The sequence below is a fragment of the Centrocercus urophasianus genome, unplaced genomic scaffold (assembly GCF_019232065.1).
Source record: "Centrocercus urophasianus isolate 14NV4802_14NV808 unplaced genomic scaffold, USGS_Curo_1.0 seq_1366, whole genome shotgun sequence".
NCBI classification, from domain to species: domain Eukaryota; kingdom Metazoa; phylum Chordata; class Aves; order Galliformes; family Phasianidae; genus Centrocercus; species Centrocercus urophasianus.
The window spans coordinates 37,359-55,453 of NW_024884549.1; the positions used below are offsets into that span (position 1 = coordinate 37,359).

General features: G+C 48.1%; 2 protein-coding genes across 3 annotated transcripts; one reads left to right on the forward strand and one right to left on the reverse strand.

The window, feature by feature from the left end:
• Window positions 1–775: 775 nt before the first annotated feature.
• On the reverse strand, window positions 776–13,090 carry PLAGL2 (PLAG1 like zinc finger 2). Of its 2 annotated transcripts, XM_042813068.1 has the most exons (5): window positions 13,038–13,071; window positions 11,208–11,423; window positions 10,247–10,471; window positions 8,633–9,026; window positions 776–7,723 (listed from the first exon to the last, which is right to left on the reverse strand). In XM_042813068.1, the coding sequence occupies exons 4-5, from the start codon at window positions 8,893–8,895 to the stop codon at window positions 6,502–6,504; spliced, it is 1,485 nt and encodes a 494-aa protein (XP_042669002.1). In that variant the 5' UTR covers window positions 8,896–9,026; window positions 10,247–10,471; window positions 11,208–11,423; window positions 13,038–13,071; the 3' UTR covers window positions 776–6,501. The 2 variants fall into 2 exon arrangements, with proteins under 2 accessions (XP_042669002.1, XP_042669001.1); XM_042813067.1 differs by lacking the exon at window positions 11,208–11,423 and having other exon boundaries at window positions 13,038–13,090.
• Window positions 13,091–13,222: 132 nt separating this feature from the next.
• On the forward strand, window positions 13,223–17,879 carry POFUT1 (protein O-fucosyltransferase 1). The gene is made up of 7 exons (XM_042813063.1): window positions 13,223–13,341; window positions 13,421–13,542; window positions 13,645–13,827; window positions 14,431–14,543; window positions 15,174–15,366; window positions 15,637–15,879; window positions 16,461–17,879. Exons 1-7 carry the CDS (start codon window positions 13,242–13,244, stop codon window positions 16,647–16,649), a joined length of 1,143 nt encoding a protein of 380 aa, XP_042668997.1. The 5' UTR covers window positions 13,223–13,241; the 3' UTR covers window positions 16,650–17,879.
• The last annotated feature ends 216 nt before the right edge of the window (window positions 17,880–18,095 follow it).

An 18,095-nucleotide genomic window follows, 5' to 3' on the forward strand; every position in this document is an offset into this window, starting at 1 on the left:
TCTGATGCTGATCAGCAGCCAAGATCAGCGTGGGAAATATTGCATTTTTAAGATCAAAACTCAAAAAGTCATTGGCGTAGTCAATTCTCTTAAAGGGCAAAGGAAGGCTTCAGCTCCACCACCAGGACAGTCTGTGCAGAGCTTGCTAATCTTGGTTCTGAGCAGAGTGCAGAAGTGCCAGCTATCTCCACTGTGCTCAGTGTTAGCGAGGGAGGAGAGTGCTGAGGGGGGATGGGCACGTCTCACCCATCTGAGATAGGGATGAGAACGAGATCAGACCCAGGAAAGTACCTGGGCACTGAAAATGACTTGGCTTTTACACCTTATCCTGAAAAGAGATCCCTGAGAGGGCAGCACCCTGCTCCCCTTTGGCAAAGCGCTGCCGCAGCTCCTGCTAACGGCTGCTAACGGCTGCTCCCTGCTTGAGCTGCGAGTTTGGTTCTGGTTCAGCGCCATCCTGAGGAGCTGAGCGTGTCTGGATGCTTTGCAGTGCTTCTGTGTGGGCTGGCATTTGTGGAACCAAGGGATCAATGCTATCTAACAACTGGTTTTCTCCTTAGTGCAAAAGAATGGCACTGGCTGCCCAGGCAGGGTGCTGTGTCCTTCCTTGGGTCTCATTCTGTGATTGAAAGAAAGGTCTGGGCATTTGTGTAGGAAACTGCATCTCTGACTTGCCTTAACACCAGGCCAACCCAAGCCCCGTTCCCCTCCACAACAGTACCCACAGTGCATGATTCAAATGCTTTTAATAAACAACTTCCTTATTAAAAAAAAAAAAAAAAGCTTTCAATTTGAACTTCATTTTGCAAAACAATGAAAGCACTGATTTTAATTGTGACCTGTACATCTCCTAATGGCACTTCATTTTTTTTTTTTTTTTTACAATTAAAAAACCTTGTTTATAGCCCCTCAAAATACTCCATTAAAAAGAGGTTATTTGCTGTGTACAAAAGTGCTAGAAAGTTTCTTTATAGAAAAACATCAGGCTGTACCCATGGGAAGCTTCTGCCTTGGACAGCAGGGGGGAGGGAGAGCTGTGCAGCACCGGAGAACAGGAACTGCAGCACGGTGGCTGATGGTGTGTCCTGCCTTTGGCTGCCAGAAGCAGGAATCCCAGGCTCTTCCCTCCAACTGAGACATTGGTGAGCTCTGCATCATGCTCTGCCCTCGATCTGAGGAGCCTCTGATGAGCAGAAGTTGGGCTGTGGGCAATCCCACCCATGGCAATCCTCAGCAGTGCTGGGATTCTCCCTGTGGCTCTGCAGCAGTGTTGAAGCATGATGGCTTCCCAGTGGGGATCTTCACAGCTTCCACAGGTTTCCTCTGCGACCACCTCAAGGGCAGAGATCTCTACTTTTGTTTTTTTTTTCCTTGTTCAATATTCTCATTCAAGTAAAATACCAGTACAAATATTACAAAACAAACTTTCTAAAAATATTTGCTAGATATTAGGGGCCCCTAGCACGAAAAAAAAGCCAAGGCTTAGGCACTCAATAGGGCAAGGAGGAGGTGTGAGCTCAGGACTGGCTTCCACCAGTACTGCGTTGTGCACCAGCCTGGAGCAGAGGGTGCTGGGGACACCCAGGAATGGGCTGTGGGCCTGCTGACCTGGGCCTGCACTGAGCTCTCCCTGTCCCATAGGCTTTGCACAGCTTTCTCTTTGCTGTCTCAGTACATTCACCATCAGACCTGGTTGTCTACTTGCATAGTAGTTTCAAAGAATGATACAATATGTGAAGCAGATGGTGAGGATGAAGGGGAAGGTAACAGTTAAAGTGAGGTGCGTGTTAACAAGATGTTTGAGGATCGTTTCCCTAACTGAAAATGAAGAGCTGATGTTACTAATAGTCCAAATTCCACACAGCTTCCTTTTGCAGTGCCTTGTCACAGTGACCTCCCAGTACACAGAAGGTACCTCCGTGTCACTGGGTGCGTGTGCTGAATTTGGGCACCAGTGGAAGGACTGGGGAAGACCCAGCTTCAGCCATGAGCACACAGTGCAGAGCATGCAAACTACCTGTGCGCGTAAGAAGCAAACTGTGCTTTCAATAGGAAAGCAAAGCTAAACCTCGGGTGTGGATGTGCAGAATATGATCTGTTTTGGACATCAGAAAATCAGACCCAAGAAGAATTCTGCTTAAGATGCTTCCGAAGCATTTGGTGAGTGCTCAGCATGGGGATGGCAGAGTCTGCTGGGAAATGCTGTGGGAGAAGACTTCCTAGCTGCAGGTACGGAATGCCTGAGGTATGTGGAAGGGCTCCTAAAGCAGCCTGCTCATCCACTGGTGTGAGGTGAGCGCGTGGCAGGTGAGGAGCAGTGCAGAGACGAGCCGAGTGTGACAGAAAGCAGCACGTCCTGGATGAAGATGATGGAAGCTCAAAGAGTTTTAATGGAGTGGTTCTGTTTGAGCCGTCCTGCCTTGGTTCGTGCACTTCGCCTTTTGTAGCAGCAGAGCATCTGACTGGGCTCAAGTAATTAACTGAGAAATAGGCACCCAAGGGAGAATCGAGGGAGCCTGAGTAACTGATTAGAGAGAAGCAAGAAGGTGGCGGTGATGGGGAGAGTGTCTTTGAAGATTGCTTCTTAAGAATCTGAACTGCAAGAAGTAGAAAATGCCTCTGTGGGATCATTCTTTCCAGACAGCAAAGGCAAAGCAAAGTCACAGAAAGGAAACCAGGATTATTTTTTTCAGTGAACTGCAGGAAATCTCCCAAGCAGCTGCTGTTCACTTGTCAGCAAGGAAGGAATTAAAGAACAAAGAGCTGAACTCCCAACAAAAGGACTGAGATCATCAATCTGCCAGAGGGGAAAGAGGGATTCCCATTGAAGTGACATTTTCAACACCAGGGCTAAAGAGCAGGCACTAATGTGAGCCAGCTGAGCGGGATCTGTCAAAGTGCCATAGCTGGGTGTTCTGTCAAGTGAAACTCACTGGAAACAAATGCAAGTTAAGGTGTTGTTCCTTCATACAAACAGGTCTTGAGCAAGCTGTAATGCCATGGGGAAAAGCTCTTTGGATTCTCACACAGCTCCAGAAATGTGAACCTGGGAAGGACAGGCCAGGTGAGTTAATCCTGTGCTGCTGTGGATGGGGCTCACCTGGCGTGAGCAAAGGGCATCCTTGTTTCAGTGGGATGTTACATCCTCATCTTTTTGATAATTTAGGGAGATTCTGATCTACAGTTGCTGTTTAGGTTGTGTCCTGTCCTTTCCTGGACTCGTGCTCTATACATTGGCTATCTGCACAGTCCTGAACCTTCAAGTTAACCACACTTCTAAGCATTTCTAAACCCTCCTGCCCAATTATTTGCTGTAGTTGCTTCCCTTGGGCTCAATCTGATGACATCTTTCTGGCACAGATGTGCCTGCAATAAAGAGCTTTGCTGTCACACCTCAGTGTGTAAAACCCAGCCGAGCTTGCTGTCTCCTGCATTCATTTAGCCTCTTTGAAATTCCTGCTTCAAAAACTCTTCCATTGAAGTATTTTGTCCCTCCCAGGATGGCTCCATCTGCCTGGCTGACTTGCAGTGACATCCAGCCCTGGCAGCACAATGAATGCTGTCCCCTCACGCACGAATATCCTGTGCATACACAGAACAATTCTGCAGGCTGTGCTGCAGCACCCAACATTGCATTCTATCTACAAACAGCACCAGTTTGCCTGAGGTGATGTCTGCTGATTTTTCTGGTACCTCAGTGGACACTTCCCAGTGAATTCAGACTCTGAAGCGGCGTATCTTAGAAGCTCAACGTTGTTTTCTTAGAAATCAGCTAAAAGTTGCCCACTGATTCACTTCAGGAAATAATGTTTGTGTGCTTAGCATTCCAAATGGAAGCAGCCTGTTATTTCAGACCAGCTGACAAATTCCTTGCAAGCGCTAGGCTCTGTTGTGGAGCAGAAACTGAATCCAGCTTCCAGTGCAAACACTTGCTATCAGCCTGAGCGTGCTGTCTGCAAGAGTGCTCCCTTTGCTGCTGTCAGGTTTGATTTAACTCACACATGTTATTGCAGGTCCACTGGAGGAGCTGTGGAAAGCAAACCACACGTGCAACTAATAGTGAAACGAATTCCATTTATTCTTTGACAGACTACTGGTAGGAGGAAGATGCCTGGCTCTAAGCTCTGCTACCGCTGCTAAAGGAATTCCAGTGCTGACGTCTGTTTGGAGTACAATGCAGGCAGAAAGCAAGAAGGCCAGAAAGGAAAGAAGAAGGTGTGCAATGGCATTGCATAAATCTGACACTCCTTGCTGTAAGTGATCCATTCTGACCCATTTATTCTCTTAAAACTGAAGACAGGGTTAAGGCTTGCATATCACTGGTAACGCTGTGAAACTCTTTAATTTGCAAGGAGAAAAGCAACAGCAGATGAGACTGAGGTATTTAGTGATGGTAAACAGAAGACTGCTGCGATGCCCTATTTACCTTTTCTATGATAGAGAACAAGAAGGCACTCGTTGAACTTGGAAAGGCAACAATTTACAGTGGAGAAAGGGAAGTACTGCATTTAACCCAGGGGAATCATTGCCACAGGACATTGCCGAGGTAAATAAATCTTATATTACATTTTGATACAGAAGTATTATTTGCAGCACTGCTGGCTAATCTAAAACAACTGATCTATGTTTTGGAGAATCAGTGGATCACTACAAAGTCATTCTGGGAAGAATCACTAAACTAAGTTAAAAACAAAATTCTTCACTACAATGGAAGGGGACAAGCCCATAAGCACAGGCACACTGTGGGATCGGTGGCTCAGCAGAAGGTAACATTGACTGAAATGGGTGCTCTGGGGAGGTGAGCAAGGACAGTATGTGGCTTCACTGAAAGAGTTAACAGAGTAGAGGTAGATTTTGCATTTCCTAGATTTACAGGGAATCATACTGACAGATTTCCTGGCTGATATTGGCCTATGGCAGTTCCTGCATGCTGAGGTATGAAGATCTGTGTGTCTATAACCAGAAACGGGTTCTAAGGTTCAGCGAGAACGCTCAGGAATGTGAGAGCAGGGACCATACAAATGCTAAATGACACCCAGCAGCTGGCTGCTGCTTGGCTGCACAGTAGGTAGGGAAGGATTTGGGAGGTAGGACTGGAAGCAGGGGAAGCAGGATTGGATTTCTGGAGGCAAGGCTTAAGCAGAGAACAAAAAGGCCAGGGGGACCAAATTCTAAGTGAAAGAGTGACTGCAGGCCTGAACCCTCAGCATTTGTTAGAACTTAGTGTTGGGAAAAATGCTTCAAATACAGTGACAAGTGTAAATGAAGCTGGGACCAAATTTTCCTCCCAGTTCCTGGATGTCTTCACCCTAGGACAGGTTAAAAAAAAAAATAAGCATGCACCTCTTGAGACCGCTTCATGGGTAAGCCAGAAGGTACTGACCTCGCTGAATGGTTGTGGTTCATAAAACAAAGCAAACCTAGGGGCTTGAAGCTTGCTCTCCTCCCTGCCTGGTAGGACGAGACTTGGAGCTGTGGGCCCCCACCTCCTAGCCCAGCCTTTTCTCATGCTTTGGTTTCCAAAACAGACGTATGATCTGTTTGCCTGTAGGAGATATTTAAAAGGGCTCTATACATACACCACAAACATAAGCTTAGTTCTGCAAGCTGCTCCATCCCCTTGACGCGTGGATAGTCAGAGAAAATACGCAGGAAGCTGCTGCCTCCAGTGGCAGAGGCTGAAGTGATCCAGAAAGCAATGTATTTCCCCATGGGGGAAAAATGTGATACGTGAAGAGAAATCAGTGCAACCTGACTTCGTCGTGTAAACAGTGTTCTAGCTACACCAGATATAAGGCCAGTGTGTTCTGGTGCCTCCTATTTTTGTAACGGTGGAAACAGAACTGCGTTGTGTAAACAATGTTCACTGTATTGAGTTTAACCTAAAGGCTCCGCAAAGAAGAACGAGGTGATGTCTGAACTCTGCATGTAAACGGTCCTTTGTTTAACACTGATGTGGAGTCATCTGTATTCGACGGAGTAAGCTGTGTTGGGGGAGAGGTAGTGGGGAAGGACAGCTTCTTCCCCGTTGGCTTCATACAGCGTGGGTATCTTGACTTCTCCTTCTCCATTGAAGGTATTAGCTGCTTTGCCAGAATAGCAGTGTGATAACTTGAAATGGAAGCTGGACTCTTCAAACGTTTAGCCCGAGATGAAAGAGTCTCAACTCCTTCTCAGGGACAGTCCCCTCCCAAAGAGGAACATAGCTCCAGGATCTCAGGGAAGGTCAGTGCTACGTGTGGCTCCTGATTCACAGATTTAAAAATTAGATAAAATATATCCAGTCTATTAGATGAAAACTTTTCGCTGTACAGGACTGAGACTGGCATGAGAATTTCTGCTGTTCAAGTCTTACAAGTGCTCCTGCCAGAGACCAGAAACCTCCTGTCTGAATCAGCTTTGCAAAGCTTTCAGACCCCAAAGGGAAGTAAGAGTTGTGCGTTTTTAAGGCTCTCCACAGAAGGGTGACTGAAAGATCTGTTCTCCAGTGCTATGTTCAGCTTATTGGAATGCCTGGTGGAAACGTGGCAGCGTGGTTGTGCTCAAGCTTGAGGTGAAGACGGGGGGCAGCGAGTGAAGGGGCCCAAAGTTCAGCGAGGCCCCAGTTCCAGGAGATTCTTGAGGTTGATGTTGCAAAGTGGAAAGCAGTGGCTGTGTCTCCCCCTGTGAGTAGCCCATGACTAATCCCCCTGAAGATACAGGTGGATTGCAAGGAGGAAGATTTAAGGGGAGGAAGCCAAGAAGATGAGAAAAGTCCATGTTAGCAGCACAGAGAGCCTCTGAAAGATTAGCAGGGCTCTTGGAAAGCAAAGCCTCATCCAGAGCGGGTGGCTGAGGCGAAGAGGACTGAGGCTCACCAGATGAGAGAGACAGGCTGCCAGGGAAGTCTGACAAAAAGCTGTCCACCTCTACTTTGGGTAGTTTCTCAGGCAAATATGAGGTAGATCCAAGCTGATACTTTGGAGGAGGTTGCGGTGGGGAAGAGATAGGAGAAGACGACTCCAGAGGATAGCTCATTCCCATTGGAAGAGAATTGGGAACCAAAGAATGGGGCATCCCTGAGCTTGGCATGGTTTGGAGATGCGTACTGTACATGCTCACAGGCAACATGCCAGGGAAGCTCTTACCACCTATCATGTCTCTGGATGCCATACACAGGACGGGACTCAGCTCTTCTTTTACCGCTACGGATGAGCTGCAGCTTAGAAGACCCAGCATGTCGACTGGCTCTGTCTTAATCTTCAGCAGTTCCTGGGAGTGGCTTTTCTTCATGTGCCTGGTCAGATGATCCTTCCGCCCAAACCTCTGAGCGCAGTACTGGCACAGGAAGTCCTTCCGCCCTGTGTGCACTACCAAGTGTCTCCGCACGTCTTTCCGGGTGTAGAAGCGTCTGTCGCAGTGGTCACACGGATGCTTCTTTTCCTTAGCTCCACCAGAAGCTCGTCTGGAATGAGCTTTGAGGTGCTCCAGCAGGACTTGGGTGCTTTCAAACGTCTGCAGGCACACCTTGCAGCTGAGATCACCGCTGGCGGCAGCGTGCATGGCCAGGTGTCGCCTGAAGCCGAGCTTCGTGTTGTAGTTCTTGCCACACTCAGGACAGTGGAGGGCCTCCTTGTTGGGATCGTGGGTCTGCAGGTGGTTGCGGAGGTGATCTTTCCGGTGAAACATCTTCTCACAGTACATGCACTGATGAGGCTTCTGAGCAGAGTGAGTGGCCATATGCCTTTTGGGAGAAAAGCACCAAAGTTTAGACTGGCGTCCAACCCCTCAGAGAACGCGTGCTACTTTTCCAAAACGTTCCACGTGTTCTATGCTTCATGCCATAAAAATCCCAGGTGGAATTTTAACTTCACTAACAGATGCAGAACTGGCAGCCTGGGCAGCAGGCACAGAAGCACAGCATTTCATGCACCGGTTAATGAGGCTGTCCCAGCAGTACCTGTCCTCCCTAGTAGGCATCAACTCTGCACATGAACACTTCAGTTGCCTACTTGGTTCCTGTTCTTTAAGTTGAGGCTATCAAAGGGGGAAATGACAATGAAAATTCATGACAAGAAATACTTGTTTGCTGATGAGATAGTTTCATTTCATCAGGAAGCATCAGACTTTGTTGCTGTCTGCTGACAGCTAATATGGACTGATTTTATCTTGGTATGCTATACTGCCTGACACTGTGGTTCATCTAGTCTTAAATTCCCAGTGGAACTCTAATTATTCTATCTAATATTTCAGTGCATAAATGTGAGCTCTACTTCATGCTAGAGCAGTAGTGCCACAGAAATATTTCTGTGATTAAAGTTACAAAGGTAGGGCTTAACAAATGTGAACGCTATTTTTCCTTTTCATTTTGTTTTTTTAATCTGTGAACTTCAATTTCTGCTTCAATTTCCTTCTTAGTAAAACGAAAAACATACTGAGCTCAGGATAAACTATTATCTGAAGTTCTCTGCAGGGTGCTTAAAGAGATGCCAAGTATGGTAATGTCTGGGACTCAGCTGCTCTGCAAGGTAACAAGGGCATTCCCCCTCCTCCACCTTCTCAGAAATTCAATCAAAAAAACACGATGGAGGGGTTTTCCCCTCTCTTCTGGTAGAGGAGCACTGTTCTGCAGAGGCACTCAGCAGTTACCTACCTATACAGCTTGTACTTAGATGCAAAGGCTTTGCCACAGTGCAGCTGAGGGCAGTTGTACGGTCTCTGCTCAGTATGAGAAAGCGTGTGAGTTCTCAGCTTGTCCACATTGGTGAAGGAGGTCTCTGATATTTCACATTGGCATTTTCCCTGACTTTCAGTCTCTTCACCTCGTGGCCTATGAACTAATTTCCAGCCTGTCTCCTCGTCCTCCTGCTTTGCATCTTGAATCCAGTTGGGAACACTGGGAAAAAATGCCGTCATGGCAGGCCTAGTACAACATGGCCATGTCAAGCAGAACTCGAGCCTGCAGATGTCTCACTTGATGCTGTCTGGGTGCAGTTTCCGTTGGAACCCTCAGTGACCAAACTGCTTTAACAGCAAAACGTCATCATCTGGAATCACAGAAGAATTGGTGTTAAGGCCCTGCATCTTCCACCTGAGCACAAAACACGGGTGAGATTCAACAAGCACACGTGTAGACACTCATGCTGCATGTTCACAGGCTCGGGAAACTCACATTTCCAGAACCCATGTGGCTCTTTTCTCCCTTAACTCCTATCTCACTTGCCTGAATAAAGCTTAAGCTTCTCTGAATGATGTTTTTGCAACCAGTGTTACCTGCTGCACGCATTGTCCTGAAATAAGTGGGTGTCTCCCTGTGCCTCCACGTACCCCACCTTTCCCAGGCTCTTTTTGTGGAATTTCTTCTCATCTTCTTTTTCTATGTTCTTTGTAGTCTGTTCTTCCTTCCTCTTGACCTTTGCTCACATGGCATTCCTTTCTAGAACTTCCCCAAAGAACTAAGGTATGTATGGATTGTTTTTCACCCCACCAGCCTGTTGCACTAGTAAGACCACCTCCTAGCAAACCAATCTGCACAACCACTCATAGGTTAACCAGGCTGTGGAAGAAAACTTGCTTCTGCCAGCAACATCACACCTTTTTCAGGAAGACAGAAAATGCGACTTCTCCTGAGGGTGCTATTAGTCATTGTGCTTTCTGTTTTCTATCGTAGGGTAAGTTTTCCCTCTCTGAATTACCCTCTCTGCTGTTCTTCAGTAGTGTTTGTCTTGTCGGTAGAGCGCCGCGTTTCTGTAAGGTTCTACCAGCAGTTACCAGTAAGCAGTTAGCTGGAATAGAAACCTCAGAAAAGATCTCTTTCACTGAATTTAGCTGCCTAAGAAACTCTTCTTAAAATAGCATCAACCCCTCAAGCTCTTTCTTACTCCATGATTGCTTCAGAGGGAGGAACTTCCTGCCTGTACAACAGCATGAGTGCCAGTTGTGGGCAGGATGTGCAACTGTGAGGGAACTCACCAACCCCCACCACGAAAGTGCACCAGTGAACGTTATAAATAGCTGACACAACAATAACGGCAGCCACACAATCCATCACAACACCTGAGTGTCCCCAGGGGGTGGAAAGCACCGGGAAACGGGATGGCTTTAAGACAATGTGTCACTAAGCACGAGGTTTAGAAATGTCTGTTAAGAACGGAGCTCAGCTTGGTGCGGGCTGAACCCACGCAGGCAGAGCACAATAAAAAAAAGGGCAGGCATTGCTGAGGTGCCATTTTGATATAAGCCAGCGCGACGCGACAGCTGCTCCTACCCTTCAAGATGCACAAATCCTGTGTTTCAGAGTGGTCTTCCTTCATAGGTGTCTGAGACTGCAAATATTTCACCTCTGTACGGGACGGGTGCTGGAAAAGATAAATGCTTTCTATTTCCTGTGTCAGAGCTGCGCACACATTCCAAGAGTCTCTGTCATTTTCTCCAGGTATTTACTTCTTTCCCTCTGAACAAGCTCAGCCATCTGTGCTGGTTTCAGAACTACCTGAAGGAAGACAAAATTTGAGAAGTGCTGTCTTTAATAGTAAGGTACATGAACTATTGCTCGCTGAGCAGAAACCCAAACACACACGAGTTAAGATACGATAATCTCTGAAATTGGTAACTGTAAAATTTAATTAACCTGTCCTTAGAATAGTGAGGTTTTAGCAAGACAAAAGGACTCCACCTATTTGAGCCTGTTTCTAATTCTAAAGCCATGTCATAGGACACTCTGACAGCTGCAGAATAAGAAAGAAAAACAGGACAACATGAGGAGCTTGCACATTATCAGTGAACTCTATAGCAACTTGGTTGGTTGATTAGTAACAGCAGAAGCACAGTGACACAGATCTTCTGAAGATTAACAACGTAGCTCATGCTTGGCTAGAAAACTCTCTGTACAATCCATTTTTCGTATTCAAACTATGTTTCCAATGCACTCACATTGATTCTAATGCTGTAGCCACCAGAGAAACAGTCACTACAGCACAGATACACTTCACCTCCACTTGTTCTCTTCTTTCAGACCATAGCATTCGTACCAGCACTGAAGAAACTCTCTACGCTAAGAAAGTCCCACTCTAGTCCATAAAATTACTTCTAGCCTATGCAGCTCCTGAAAACTCTGATAGGAGTAGTACAGAAAACTTCCATCACCAGATGAATCTTTCCTACGCTTCAGTTATACAGAGGTTGAGAAGTTTTCACAGTAAACATCAAGTTCAAAAAAAGACATCCACCTGAGGACTGGTCTCCCACTAGCAGGCAGTTCACAAGGCATATTTCATTGCTATGTGTCAGCTTTGTGTAAATTTAAGAAAGTCCCTGGCATAAAATCCTTTGCCTTGCTTTGACAGTTTTTTCCAGTAGTTACACCTCAAAGAGTGGTTCAGTCATTTAGCACTGCTGCACAGCTTCTGCCCCTGGACAGCCTTCCAGTGCCACAGAACTGGGACCTGTACAAAATAATAGGAAAAACTAAGAGGAGTCTGGATGGGTTCACTGACCACCAGCTGAGCTGTGTCAGTCCCACTGCAGCAGATTGGCAGAAGTAAGGAAGCCAGGACAACGGCCCTGCCTGACGAGTCCCATATTGTGTAGCTGCAGTTTCTCTTTTCTAGAGAGCATTGCTGCTGTATAATTTGAGTTTGTCCACCCTTGTGTCTGGTGAGTCTTGCTGTGCCAGGAGTCCTTTCCCCCCTGAAGACAGAGGCTGCACTCTTGTGTTCACAACTCTCCTGGAATTGGTGGGGTTGGCCATGGGGCTCTGGGTCTCCACCTGGTTCTGTATGGAGCTTGCCCAGCTATGCAGCATGGAGCCTCTGAAGGAACTCACTCCGATGAAAAGTAACTTATTTTTAAGTTTTTCCTCCCTGAGCTGCATCAGTGCCCCATTCAGGTTTCCTTTGCTAATTTAAGTTGTTCAGGCTTCTACTTGTTCATGTGGAAGGCACCAGCAAGACAGGAAAAAGCAGAGAGCTGTAATTCTGATGGAAGCTCAGTGCAGCTCCTGGCAGAACTGGCACCTGCCAGGCACAGGAGCATGGGCTCCATCTTTCCCCACAATCACTCTAATAAAGTGACCACAACACTGCAGCATTGCTCCTCATACCGAAACACAGCTACCCCCAGCCCCATTATAGGATCCTAATCGAGTTCTGCTCCGATTGCAAAGTGCTACTGCTAGACCTCACACTGTTGGTATGACTCTTCTGTATCTTCTGTCATTTTCCAACACTGTTCTCACTTCAGTAGTGTTGACCTGGTTGCAGTCCTTCAGTACTGCCTTTGCCAACACTAAATCAGGTGTGAAAATCACTTTTCTCCCTCCTCACACACACGGGGCTGCTCTGCCCCTGCGGTTACAACCACACATCCAACACACACGGCACTGGGATCCCCTATGCCAACTCTTTATTTCCTCACAGTAAACAACTCTGGTTGCTCCATGATTTGCAAGTAGAACTCCAACTCCAACCTCAGCCTCACCTCTCTGCCTGACCCCGGGTGCACCTTGGACGTTCCCCTCGCATGTATACAAGGCTCCCCTTCAAATCAAACGGCTCTATGACTCTGTAATATCTGAAGCTCCACTCAGAGCCCCTTTGGCCACACGGGTGCTTTTCCCTCCTGAAACCCCTCCGCGGACCTTTTCATCCCCCCCCGCCGATCTCCCCACTGACAGCGCATAGAGGGAACATAAAGGCCGAACCGATTCCGAACCGCGGGGAACCCCGCACGCAAAATGGCTCCGGGGCGACTTATCCCCCAAATCTCTACTTCCACTCATATAGCTCCGAAGAACCGAACACCTACAGCCGGCAGAGGGAAACAGCGGAACCGCCGGTCCCACCGAGAATCTCCCGCCCTACTGAAGGCCCCTCGTGCCGCCCCCTCCCCGTTTCCATGGCGCAGCGCTGAGGGGAGGGCGGGAGGAGGGCCGGGCCTACGTCCCCCAGCTGCCCCCTCACGCCCCTCTCTCACACCTCGCTCTGAGGAGAAACCCGGCCGCGGAGGGGAGGGGGCTGCCTCAACGCCGCCCCCGGGCCGGTTCCGCTGCCCGCACTCACCCCATTCCCCCGGGCCCCGCCAGGCGCGGCTCCGGCCCAGGCCGCGGCGGCCCCATTGTGCGGGGCATTGTGGGAGTGACGTCACGAGCCCCACTTCCGCCCCGATGGCGGCCGCTTCCGGCTAGAGCGGCAGTGCCGGAGCGCGCGGGGCATGCCGGGACAGGGTGCTATCCTGCCGCTGCTGCTTCTGCTGCCGCCGCCGCCATGGTTCCGCTGGCCGGCGCCGCTCTCCTCCTTGTGACGGTAACGGTGGCGGCGGGCGGCTGGGATGCAGCCGGCTACCTGCTGTACTGCCCCTGCATGGGTGAGGCCCTCTCTCCGCCGCTGGGCCCGGTGCAGAGGTCCCGGCGGAGGCTGAAGCCTGCTCTCCCTTCCTCCCGCAGGCCGCTTCGGGAACCAGGCCGAGCATTTCCTGGGCGCCCTGGCCTTCGCCCGAGCCCTCAACCGCACCCTGGCCGTGCCGCCCTGGATCGAGTACCGGCACCACCGCCCGCCCTACACCAACGTGAGCCAGGAACGGGGAGTGGGGGGCGGGCAGAGCCGGGGAGAGCCTCGTGGTTGGGTGGGGGATCCCGGGTCCCCGAGTGAAGCTGTCCCTGCCTTGTAGCTGCACGTTCCCTACGAGGAGTACTTCAAGCTGGAGCCCCTCATGCAGTACCACCGCGTGCTCAGCTTGGAGCAGTTCATGGAGCAGCTGGCACCGCAGCACTGGCCTCCCGGCAGGAGAGTGGCGTACTGCTTTGAGGCTGCGGCGCAGAGGAGTGCTGATAAAAGCACCTGTCCCATGAAGGTGAGGTCCTCCTGCACCCCCATAGCCTGCCTGGATCTCGCAGGCCTTCCAAAAGGAGCAGTTGCCTCCTGCTGCTTGCCATTCATTTGCAAACCTGGGAGCTGTCGGTCCCAAATCACTCTGTGTGCATTCCTTTCACTCTGTGCATTCCTTCCACTGTGTGCCTAGCTGCACCTTCCTGCCTTTCTTTGTCAGCAAGTATGGGGTTCATGAAGGTTGTAAGCGTGAGTTATGTTGCTTCAGAGTTGGTTGTGACTGCAAGGAGAACAAATTTAGAACAAAAAAGGCTTCTTTTCTGGTCCTTGCTTGTTCCCATATGCAGCGTACAGTTGTTCAGCTATAAGTTGTAAAGCTGTCTCTTTAAAAGCAAGTTTGTGAACGGTGGTGTTCTTTTACTTTTCAATTTCCTTTGCCTTACTTCTCCGTTAACTTTATTCAGTGTTTCACTTTCTTCCCGTGGAGCTGCTGTGGGCACACAGGCTGCGATATCCCTCTGCATTCTTCCAGTAACAGAGGAAAAATTTGACTTTTCAGCTCAGGATCTTGTTAAATCTGTCTTTCAGCCCTGCGTGTATTGAGCAAATGCTTCTCTCTCCTTTGCAGGATGGAAACCCATTTGGTCCGTTCTGGGATCAGTTCAAAGTGGATTTTGATAAGTCTGAACTCTTCAAGGGGATCTCCTTCAGTTCTGCATACAGGGACCATTGGCTCCAAAGGTAGCATGAAGCTGGAGAAGTGTGGGCTTTTAGAATCGCTCGGGAAAACGGTTCTTCTAGTCACTCTGTAGAGCCATCATAATTTGAGGAGGAGATTGAAGTGATTACGTAGCAATATAATAAAAACAATACCTTTTTCATGAATTGTTCATTGAGCAGGCTCTTCCTGTGGCCATTAAATAGGAACTCCTTTGGGCTGATGGATTTCTGAGCCGTGCTGATCATGAACTGTTTTGCTGCTTGCTTTGTGTTTACAGAGTCATAAGTGACTTTAGTCATATCAGTATGTTTGGGTGACATAATTGCTCTAGCCTGGGAGGAAGACATAAGCTAAATTACCACTCGTTGCTTCGTGTTTCAGATTGCTGTCCTTTCATCTTCAAATAGCACTTTTTGTTATTTGTTACCAGGTATGAGGTAAAAGGTGGTAATGGAGTTTTGTGTCAGTGTTCTGTTCCTGTAGCAAAATGATTTGGATTTATCTTGTGTAAGTTTGGTATAAAAGATACTGTATATCTCAGGGTGTTCAGTTTCCATTCTGACCTTCACAAACTCACTTGCAGTGCTCTCTGTGCTTAATTATGCATGCAGAATTGCTATATTCCTGTATTCCTGTCTGTTTCCCCTTAGGTTTCCACCATCTGAGCACCCTGTACTTGCTTTACCTGGAGCTCCAGCCCAGTTTCCAGTCTTAGAGGAGCACCGACCCCTCCATAAGTACATGGTGTGGTCTGATGAAATGGTGAAGAAAGGAGAAGCCTACATTCATTCTCTGCTGGTTAGGCCCTACGTAGGAATTCACCTGAGGATCGGCTCAGATTGGGTATGGTTCCTCTGTAAGGCTTGTTGCTGTAACCCATGGAATTGCTGTAGGTGGGGGTGACTAACATTCAGCAGAAAAACACTTGGAATAGGAACTGCCCTTCTGAAGCCTGATTGTATTTACATTCAGCAGCTCACAGTGTTTGATTGCTGGAAATGCTGCTGGGATTTCTCCTACAGACAGATTGTAATGCTGCTGGCAGTGGTGAGGGACTTAGTGGTGTTTTATTGTGCTGTTTTCATTCTAACATATTTTCTTTTCTTCCAACAGAAAAATGCTTGTAACATGTTAAAGGATGGGACGGCTGGGTCTCACTTCATGGCTTCACCTCAGTGTGTGGGCTATGACCGCAGCACTGCTGTGCCCCTTACCATGGACATGTGCCTGCCAGACCTCAAAGAGATCAAGCGTGCTCTCAAGGTCTGGGTGAAAAAGACAGAAGCCAAATCTGTTTATATTGCTACTGATTCTGAGCCCTACACAAAGGAAATACAGCAGTTCTTCCAAGGAAAGGTAAGTCTTCCAGAAACTTGATCCAGCAAAAGTGCTTCAGTAAAAACTGTCCTCAGATTCTGACATGTTACTCCCACAGACAGCAGGCACAGTTGTGTAATAGATCTCCAGGGACATCAGGTTTAATAATCTAAGGTGTCAAAGTAACCTGTTGTTGAAATAAGAGTCAAACTTCCTAGTGAGTGAGTGGAAAGATTGGGCAGAGGTTGGCACACTGGGGTGGGCTGCTTTTCTTTCAGAGACTGAAGGGCAAAGTGTCCTGAAGCATTTGGAATCTTGTGCTGAAACGAACACCAGTAACGCCTCTCTGAGGACCTCAGCCTGTCTTCATACTTTCAGGGCTCCATTTTAATTCTGTAGATTATAAGGGAGAAATGCAAGATGTGATGAGCCGCATTTATCTCTAGGTGATCTTTCAAAAAGGATTTGACCTTTATCTACTCATGGATGAATTATAGGGCAACTTAGGGCAGAATCCACTCTTTTTGTGTTGTATATTCCCATTTCTAGTGTGATGTGAAGACAGACATTTGGGTTTTTAGATGTTTAGATTCATTTACATTCCTTCTTTTTCTCCACAGATCAAAGTTGTAAGCTTGCAGCCAGAGGTGGCTCAGATCGACTTGTACATCCTTGGCCAATCTGATCACTTCATTGGGAACTGTGTCTCTTCATTTACTGCATTTGTAAAAAGAGAGCGTGATGTGCATGGAAAACCCTCTTCATTTTTTGGCATGGACCACCCTCCAAGGTTACGGGACGAATTCTGACCGAAAGAGGAGCAGGCTTGATGGTTCTCAGGGCTCTAAACCTGGTGCCTCGCTGTGGGACCATGCTGGTGTTGATCACTCTGTGCAGAGCATGCTGCCTGGTTGTGGCAGAGATGTTTCCAACCCTTGGATACTTTGCACAGTCACTCTTCTGTCTGACTTCACTTCTGTGATACCAGACAGAAAAGAAATTCAAAATCATGTAGTTTATTGGAAACTGTAAACTATATGTAGTTATTAAGACGTAGTTTATATAGCTCTCCATCCTCTTTTGGGTGGGCTTGCCAACAATTATGAAGAAGCTGCTCAAATTATTATTTTTTTTCTTCTCATTATTAATTTTATCTGGAAATGTCATTAAGCTTCTTATTGTCCAAAACTGATCATGAGCTTCTTTTCAGGTGCAAAGTATATTCAGGAATGTTGTGGTCCCTGAATAGGAGTGCAAGATGAAGCTTAGGATTGGAAATTGTAAGGTCTGGGTTTTATTGAGTGCCATTGCCTTACTGGACCCACATCACCTCGGTGCCTCTTTTTCCATTCCCTGTAAAGAGATTTAATCCCCTCTTACAGCAGCGCTGTGAGAAGGAGCATTTGTGGGGCACAGTGATCTCAGTGGTGCTGGAGAAGTACGGTGGTGGTGTGTCTACACGTGGCAGTTGTCCTTTTGTTGGACACAGATGGGAAATCTCTCCTAGGCAGGCAGAGTTTGGAGACGTAGGGCTTTGTAGCTGTTGATGGTGGAGGTCTGTAATAGAAGTCTAACTGTTCTTAGGTCAAAACATCTGAAATAGCTGGCATGGGGATTGGTGTAAATCATCCTCAGGTCTTTGGTAGCGGTTTGGGGGTTTTATTTTTTTTTTCTTTATTTTTGTACTTTGTGAAAATAGTCCCTCTGACAGCAGAATTCCTGCCTGTAGGGTTTGCTCCCAGCACGGCCAACTGGGAACAGGCAGCAACAAGACAAACATTTGGGTGATACAGGCCGTTTGGCCCGGTGCAATTTGGGTGTGGCAGGTCCCAATTTGCCCGACATCTTTTCTTAATCCCATCCTTTGGCTGGTGCTCTGCAGCACACAGGGCTCTGCTTCAGCTCCGCTGGTTGTGCCTCTGCACTGCTGGGCTCTCAGAGGAGCCCGGGGCGAGCAGAGAAAGGGCCGAGTGCTGCAGGGTGCTGAGGTGCTCCTTCCCTCCCTCTGGAGAATGGAGGGTTTGTTGTTTTTTAAACAAATGTGTTATTTTTTTTTAATAACAATAAAATCGGTTTTGTATTCACACGCGTGCCACTGACATTCCTTTCTCCCCCCCCCATCCCCGCACGCCTCAGAGCTGTGGCAGCGGGCGGCGCGCGCCCCGCCAACCCTTTGTGGCGGCGCCGCGGGGCGGGAGCGCGTTGCTAAGGAAGTGCGCGAGGGGCGGGGGGCGCGCGTTGCTAAGGAAGTGCGC